The 9262-nt window shown below is 35.7% G+C and overlaps 1 protein-coding gene across 1 annotated transcript in view; it reads right to left on the minus strand.

Moving 5' to 3' along the window:
- Positions 1 to 9262, minus strand: part of WDR72 (WD repeat domain 72) — a 105334-nt gene that overhangs the window by 53542 nt on the left and 42530 nt on the right. The window contains exon 14 of the mRNA XM_010147086.1: positions 898 to 1718. Coding sequence (XP_010145388.1) covers positions 898 to 1718 — 821 coding nt within the window. The remainder of the gene's footprint in view (positions 1 to 897; positions 1719 to 9262) is intronic.

Raw genomic sequence — 9262 nt, forward strand, 5'->3', positions numbered from 1 at the left:
TCACAGGAGAGGGGTTTTTTCCCTAGGTGGAGTGAGGGACATAACTTTGTATACACTTCACTGGTTTTGAGGCAACTGGTTTTGTATGCTGTGTGGTGTGGTCGACACGCTGCAGGGAAGGGATGCCATCCAGAGGGACCTGGACAGGCTGAAAAGGTGAGTCACTGCCAACCACATGGAGTTCAACAAGGTCAAGTGCAAGGTCCTGCACATGGGTTTGGTGAACAACAGAAGTCTGTGGACAATATCCATTGCCTGATTAGTATGCTCTTTTTGGCTTGGTCATTAACACTGAGCATACTATTTTTCCTTTAATGCTGAAAAAGTATTTAGTGAATAAATTTGTTTTGAGTAACACAAATATTATTTGGGATGATTCTCACAACATAAAGGCTGATGAGGCATTCATTCCAGTAGCTCCCATCACTACTGTGGGGGTTGTACTTCACACAGTGTAACTAGGACAGACTGTTCTTGACTCTCATGTTTTATTTATCTGTGGAGCCAGGGGTTTCATGGTAAAAGAGTTATATTGCTTACAGAGAGTGAAAGTTAAAACAGCACAAATGTGCGGATGCCCACCCCAAATATGCCTGGAGAAACCTCATTATTCTACTTAGTTTAAACTATGAAGAGAAGCGTGATCTCTGGAAAAACAGGATGTGAAGCTGGATAATTCAAATCTTTGTTGAAAAACACTTCTTGCACCAGTTTTCTCAACTGCTGAATAGAAAAATAAAAAGATACTTAACTTTATACCAACCTTGTGTTCAAAACCATCCTATAAAAGAGCTCCAAAGAATGAATGTAAACTGTTGCACAAGTCCATATTTAAGTGTTTGATATTTCCACTTTTTAACCACTCTAAAGGAAGACTCATAATGAAAAGATACCTACCTTTCCATTTCAGCTGTAACTGCTGAAGGTATGTTAATTATTCTGTTGATTAAAGCTACTCTGCTAAATAGACAGAAGACTGTTTCCAGTCCCTTCATTCCATAAACATTGTTCTCAGGTTCATCCTTCTTTCCAGTTTGTCCTTCAGTTGCAACAAGGTACTTGTTTGATAAATCAAGAACTCTTTTTGAAAACAAGTTCATTACTGCATGTTCTTCTAGCACACCACAATCAGTACATTTCCATCCTGGTAACATTAACGATAGGTGGTCTTCATTTGACACAAGTCCAAAAGAAACAGGGTATTGAAGTCTTGAGATATCCAAGTGTCCAACACAAAGACTGTCTATTTCTTTATCTACACCCCATGGTAAGAGACATGACAAAAGCAGTTTAGCTGTATCGGTGGTGACGTTCACATCAATGTTTCCTGATGGCTGCATTCTAATCTTTCTTGAACTCTTCATTTTTTTCTGTCTTTTCATGCCACCACTTTCTTCTCCAGACCTACGTGCATTATTATCCCTACAGACCTGGTCTGAAGAAGCGGTATCTACTTGCCCATCCACTGGAGGTATGGAGACAGCAGTTTTATTTTTCTTTAATGTCAGTGTCCTTTTCTCTGTAGCACTTTTGGCTCTTTCTAGACTGGCATAGTTGTGGAATGAATTCGATGACTTTAATCCATTGAAATGAGATGACAGCAGAAGTTCTTCAAGTTTCTCCAGATCAAATAAGAGAATATGAAAGTTTGCATTGCTCCATTTTGTCTTAACTGGTAAAATAGTAAAGGGCTGTTGGATGCAGCTGGTATCAGCTAACTGAAAGAAAAGTATTAAGTGTACAAACACAAATCCATAGTATTGTATTTTTCAAGATATCAGCATAGAATTGCATATGGAATAGACCAAACCTATTAACTCCTTTAAATTCAACTTAACTATATTTATCCACTTCTTATCTAGAAAAAAAAATATTTTTTTCCTTGGTAATTTAAGATAACCAGAGACATATGCATGTAAATACTATGATACAGGCTCCCTAACTTCAATTACATAGTCATGCTGTGGATTGTATCCATCTTTGCTAAATCTCTAGACTGGTATTGTTTCTGCTAGGTCTCATTTCAAGCTGACAGGCTTTTAGGAAACTTAAATAATATGGTGCCTTTTTTTTTTTCCAAAAATAAAGCTAGGGAAACAAACTATCATATTGCAAAATTCTTGCAAAATCTGAGAATCTGTATGCCTTTCAAAGACATGAAATGTGTCTGAGACAAAGACTATTCCCTTTTGCCATTTAAAAACACATCTCAAAGTCACAGATTTGTAACTCCTGAATGTTTCATTATTTAAATGCTAAATCAATATTAAAACCAAAATTTATATCTTTTAGAAATAGAACTAACTTTTATTTTGCCAGTGTCCATACTGCCATAGGGTAGATACTGTGCTGTGACAAACTCCTAAGGATGGGATGTCTTTGGACATGTTAAAAAGCAATTCCTTATATGGATATCACAAAAGAACTTACCCACACAAATACCCATAAAAAACAATCTGCCCTGGACATCAGAGTCTTAGGCAGAATGTTGTCTAAGCATAGAGAAAAAAATACAATATTTGAGAAGATAAGCTAAGCTAAGAAAGTCTTCTCTATTAGGACAAAATCTATAGACCAGATACTCTCAAATTAGAACCTATGGAAAAAAGGAAAGAGCAAAAATTAAGAAAAAAAAAATCATATAAAGCCATGTGAATGGAGGATACATGCAGTCAGGAATAGGATTCTAAGGATGAACAAGTCAAGTTTGTAGAAGAGCTATTACTTTCCTTCACAGGAATCATGCTGCACTACCAAGCAACACTCCATGAAGGTAGTGGGAGGATCATCCAACGGTAAAGCTAAGTTATGGTACTGTGATACAACCTCTTATCTCAGAATCCTATTGTATCTATTAAAGAGGGATCTTCTACCTTCAGGGGAACAGCAGACATGAAGGAGTATAAATTCCTTGCTGATGCTTTTGCCCTTTTCTTTAAGTGCTTATGACTTGTATGTTTTTATTGTCTGCACAAGCTCTCAGCACTGTGTTTAGCCTAGCTATTTCACCTCTACTAGCAGCATGAATGAGCAGAGAGACAGCATCAGGAAGCAATTTTTCAGCCCAGTGATACTTATGGAAGCTGGCACAATTGTTTGCAAATCACAAGTGATATATATTTTCTGAGATCACGTTAGTTTTAATTGTCTTGTGAAATATTCCACTAATATTGTTACTTTTACTAATACTAATAACTCTTTCTACTGAAACTAGCTGAATCTTAGAAGAAACCATCAAGAGTTAGTAAACAGGGCAACAGCTGGCTTTAACTTGAATACAATGTTGATTAACTCATCTTTCTCAAGGCCACTCCTTACCTAACTCTTTTTACATCACAAACTATGATTTTATAGTATTAGCTATTTTTATACTGTTAATATTGTAGTGGGGAAAAAAAAACCCAAACCACTACACACACAAACCAAAACCAAAACAAACAAATAAAAAAAACACCTGCAACAAAACACAAAGAAAAAGCTTGACTAAGTTATTTGACTATTTAGTTTTGGGTAATAATATAATTTGGCTTTCTGTTATTTAGAGAACGATGCTCCACCAGATGAGGATGCCCTCTAAATACATAATCTTATTTAAAGATCTCCATAGGGAGTCATAAGTAAGAGATTATAGCCGCTTGTTCAGGTTTTCTTCTTATCCCTTTCCTTTTTCTTTTTTAAAAAAATAATACATTGTAGTTAAGCACTAGGATTATTTTAATCTTTAATTATGCTCTTTCCTAATACAAGAGGAGAACCCCATGGAATGCAAACACTGGAATTCACAAGCCTACTCTGACATTAATAGAAACTATTATTTGGTACATTGTTTTCATTTTCTCTGTTCTATGTATTTATATTTGGTTGATTAACATTTAGAAACCTTTAGGGAAACCACAATACAAACAAAGGAAAATACTGTGACAATGTCAATCTGTTGAGGCATCTGGTGATGCTACTGTGTGTGAAGTCACAATAAACGTTTATTGGCAATATGAAAGCTTATTGACATTGATCCTAAAAGCATCTACCAAGTGATCTTAGCTCTCTGCTATAGGCATTTCATTCCAGTGAAAGAAGGGGGATAGCTAAAGCTTTAGACATAAAACACTTTTAGGAAATATGGACAAGCTATTCTCTGTAACAGAAGATGACAGAAAATGGAAGGAAACGCATAAAACTAACTGTGAACTAGAGAGCTGGGAATAGCGTTTAATGATGGATATTGAAAATAGATTAACAGATATTTACATTCTGGACTGTGGCTTTCCTGAAGTTCAGGAAGTATTCCACTTAAAAATCCTACTAAATTCAGAAAATATTGTTATTATATTGAATTTTTTTTTTCAGATGTAAGTATTAAGAGGTCAGATAATCTTTGTCCTCTTTGTCACTGTCCAAGTGTAGGAATCTAAAATAAGTATAAATGTTAAGGTCCTCTGCTGTAGTTCAGTTGTGAAAATTAGCAGAAAGCGCTACCTCTTTTGTGCATCACTAGCAGTAAGTGTAACAAGGAGTTACTCTGAAGAAGGTGCACGTTAGTCAAAAAAGAAAACTTCAGTAATAAGAAAAATCATGTTTACATAAAGCATAAAAATTGTCATGCTCAGGGCTAAAAACAGGTGGTTATTGTCATGATGCTGCCTGTCAATTATTTTTTTTGGAAACTGAGAAACCATTTCAAATTTTTTGTGTACACATGCACTATCTCAAAATTAAATCTAGTTGCACCATCAGCCATTTCAGTTAAAATATTTGCTAGTCCGTGACAAACTGATGAATAAGTATCTCCCGAAGCTTCTGTAATTAACTATTAGGTCTTAATTTAAGCATTTCCAAATATCAAACTAATACATACTACCTTTTTATTTTTTTTTTAGAACTAAAATCACTGTTTGAACCTGTAGAGTTTAGTAATGAGGCCAGACCTCCTTTGTTCAAAATAAAGCCATTTGAGTGCGGATAACATTCTGTTTAACAACTGGCACTTGGAATATTTTTATTGCTGGAGAGATGTGCATTGCTTGATAAGGCTCCCTATGCAGCCTTCCCTGTAAGCTTTAAAGCAGCAAGAAGTCTGGCTAGAGACCACAGTTATATCCTGAGATGCGTGAACCTCTTGCACATCATCTCTGACTGACCCACAGCAAAACAAGCTTTCTATATCCAGAAATCCTATATCACAATTCAGGGAGGCTTTGAAATGGCAAGCTACATTCCATGCATAGCAACTATCACCTCTGTAACAGCTCCCTAGTTTGCCACTGAATATGCCTGAGCTAGGACCAGAAAAGAGCTGGGGCAACAAACTTTGCAGATTCAGTTCAATTGATTTCTTCTGGCATGGAATCCATTCCACGTGCCTGTGGTTCTACTTCTTTTCTTCTCCCTTTACACATCTTGACCAAACCACTGTAGAACCCAAGGGAAAGTGCTCATGTCTATGGGAAGGGGAGGCAGGGGGCTATCTGACTGTTGGCCCCAAACACAATAAATGCCATTATATTTAACAGGTTTAAGACAGACATACTACATAAAAATTTCATGGGAAGTACATTTCAAGTGTTATTTTACCTAGCTGCCTTCTCATCTCTAAAGACCTTTTTCCACTGGGATGCAACTTGTTCTAGGAATGCTATTCCACTTAAAATACACACTTCCATTAGCCAGCAGGGATTCCCATAGTTTCAACTCCTCGTATATATGTACTTTCTCCACACACCAGCTTCTCTACCAGATGCATTCTATTGTGAGTTTTGTGCTAAAAACTGATTTGACAAGAATGGTCTTGACATTCATTTTACATAAAGGAAATAAAGTGGCAAAATCACATGGTAGATTTTTAGAAGGCAAACCAAACTCAAAATATACTTAGACGTCACTGAAAAGAAATTGCTTTCACAGCATGGATAGTATCAGCTTATACGTAAAAATGTCCTGAAGTATTAAACATGACTTTTTTTTAACAGACTTTTGGCCTTCTTTATCCATGGTGTTGTCACTTTATCACAAACATAACAAAAGCAACAAAATTGGCCCTAAAGTCCCCAGTGTTGCAGAATGAGTCATGCTGTATAAGGCATAAGTGTGATCTATTCTGCTGATTCTAATCAGTTTTTAAATTATGTAATATTTGAGAGGTTTAATTGCATGCCTTTGAGCTTTCTCTTGTGAAAGAATACATTTCGATCCATTAACATTAAACAAATCAGAAAAAAAGATCAGTCTCTCCTTTATCCACTATTTGCTGACTTGAAAGATTCAAGAAAATATTAGACAGTAATTGAACGACTTATTTTTAGATCAAATTTTAGTTAGATTTGGGAGTGGGGGGATGGGGGTGACCTTATTTGAAGTATTGTCAAGAAACTAGAAGATTCTTTCATTAGCAGAAGCTGCACTGCTTCCAATTTTTTGGGAAGTGGGAGATTTTCTCTCTTATTTGTCTGAGGTTTTGTGGCAGATGTATAATTTTCTATTTTGACAGTCTTTAGACTACAGGCTCTAAATACAGGCTGTCATGGTTTCACCCCAGTCAGTAAACAAGCACCACACAGCCAATGGGATGGGGGAGAGAACCAGAAGGGCAAAAGTAGAAAAGCTCATAGGTTGAGACAAGAGCAGTTTAATGATTGAAATGAAATAATAATAAATTGTTAAATAATGAAAAGTAAAAAAAAAAGCGAGAAACAAAACTCAGGAAAAACAAGTGATGCAACCACTCACCACCCACTGACCAATACCCACCCAGTCCCCAAGCAGGGTCTCTGCCCCCTGGCCAACTCCCCCCAGTCTATATGTTTTTAAACAAAACCCAATAAGGAATCATTAAAACCACTGCACCTTATAGACTTTAAGAAGTTTCTTGGTACGATAACCTCTGAAATATCACAATGAAGTTTGAAAATACAATAACAATATGCTTTTTTCATTGAAATTAACACTTATTTCTGTCGTCATCTGTCTTTGCTGTCACCTGACCTTTAATTACATTACAAAGACAATAAAAACTTTAAAGAGCATTTACATGCTTCATTTACTATTCATTACCTCTGTGGCAATTGACAAAATTGACAATCAATAGGATTATTTGTTTTTAGTTTTTTTTTGGTGGGTTGGTTGTTGGTTTGTTTTTTTTTTTTAAAAAAAGAAAACCTAAAATATGGTGAACCTCAATTACAGAAAAGAAAGAGGGCAGGGCAGTAGAATTTGCAAGTATTGAGGGCTAAAAAATTTCTGTGTCTTGATCATGCCAGTCACTGGTATGTCAAAAGTTCAGAGCTCCTAACTTTTATCAGAACCATGTCTCACCTTCAGTCTGGCTCTAGGTTCACAAAAAACAAGCATGTCGTACATCCACTTGTAAAAGTTACTTAGATACTCCTACCCTGTCTCTTACATTTGTATTGCATGGACCTGGAACTGAAGCATGGCTACCACACCAAGGGGCCTTAAACATCAACTTAAATTGCCAGTGACAGCTCTGTTCTATTCTCCATGTTGCTTTATCCTTGATGGTAGGAAGCAATAATGTGTTTGGTTTAGGTTTGGGTTTGTTTTTTTTTTTTGACAAAGAATAGCTTGGTTAACATCTTTACCTACACAGACATTTTTGTCTTTAACCTTTTAAAAGAAAACAGTAGCACAATTACATGTAATATACATAAGAATGAATTTTATTTTGGGGACATGTTTGCAGGTGCTATCTTGCAGTTTTGTAAAATAGGAAAACTGTAACTGTCTCATGGAATTGTGTCTGAAAACAAATACATAAACAACGCACAAACTGGCTGGCACAGTGTAAATTAAAGCATTAAATTCATTTCTAAATCCTCTGAGCCTTTGGTTGCTAGAGATGGTAGTCGATAGTAGTAAAAAAAAAAATTGCCTCCTTGAAATGTGCTTGGTGGACAGCAGCTTGATGATTGGCAGCACAAATAGAAGACAAACGAGAAAGCCTTCAATCTGCAGCTGATGCACAGGAAGAACATGGGGAGCTGAGTTTACAATAGAGAAAACATTACCAAGCTAATGGCACAGGCAATCATTTGACCACCATGCATCTCTGATAGCAGCAGGGCATCCATTTTCAGTTAAGTGTTAGAGTACCTTTTTGCTTTCTCTGACCACTGCAGGGGTAAAACAACCTAGTGCGTGAAACCCACTGACTGGTAATAAATTACTATATTGGATACTTTTTGTTTTCTTTCAGCAATGACTTTACTGTGTATTCCTGCTATCATTACCAATTAAAGTGGAGATTGCGTTAGCAAGCTATATCTAACTGTATATCAGTCCCTATGCTCCAATTGCTTTGGCAAGTATCACAGGGTCAAGAGGTTCCTTTGACCTTTATCAGCTAAGTCTCTCTGACCACTCACTATTTGAAGCAATCTCAGCTGAACAGATGGACACTTTTGCAGACTCTATAAAGCTTAGAATATAAAGATAAATGAAATTGTGTTTGGGGCTTCAAACTGGTTTATGAGCATAAAATATTGTTAGCAAGTTCCACAAAAAACTCTGATTTCAAATAGCACATCTTAAACCTACACCATGAACACAACACCCCTTTACCTACTAGGAAATTGTATTGTTTTGTTGTAGCTCCTATAGATAAAGCTAAGACATGCAAGCCATATCAAGTTTTAAGTTTGTACAAAGTCACTGCTGAATTTAGAAGCCCTAATTTGATTATATTAATCATTAAGAGACAAGCAAGAAAAAAATTATTATAATTTTTTACCGTGACAGTCAGTTAGAGCAACATACATCACACAATCAAACAGATCATTCAGCGGAAGAATACTAAAGCAGTTGGATACTACAGAGCATTCTGAGAGGCTTGGACTTTCATTTTAAATTTTCTTAAAATTTCTTAAAAGATTTATTCTTTAAATTAGTGCACCAAAATTTTAGTCGTACAACATGTAAGAGAATGCTTCAAATTCCATAGATGATGCTTGAAAAACTGATACTAAATAGACATCAAATTTGGTCTTGAGATCATATTTATGTATTTGTAACTCAAAAATAATCTGTTGTTCAACAATGATATTGAATGGTCTTTTGCTTGAGCTAAATCACATCAACAAACCTGCATTGTTAAGTTCATAGTATTAAGTAACAAATATTATACAGTCTTGACTATATTTAGTGTTGAAAATTTCTTAAATTGGATGAAAATGTGGGATTTTTTTTTTTTTTCTTTTTCATTCTGGCTTAGTATTCAGATTAATAAATCCCCAAAAGGTAAAATTCTGAT

Source organism: Eurypyga helias, unplaced genomic scaffold (assembly GCF_000690775.1).
Source record: "Eurypyga helias isolate BGI_N326 unplaced genomic scaffold, ASM69077v1 scaffold2810, whole genome shotgun sequence".
Taxonomy (NCBI): Eukaryota; Metazoa; Chordata; class Aves; order Eurypygiformes; family Eurypygidae; genus Eurypyga; species Eurypyga helias.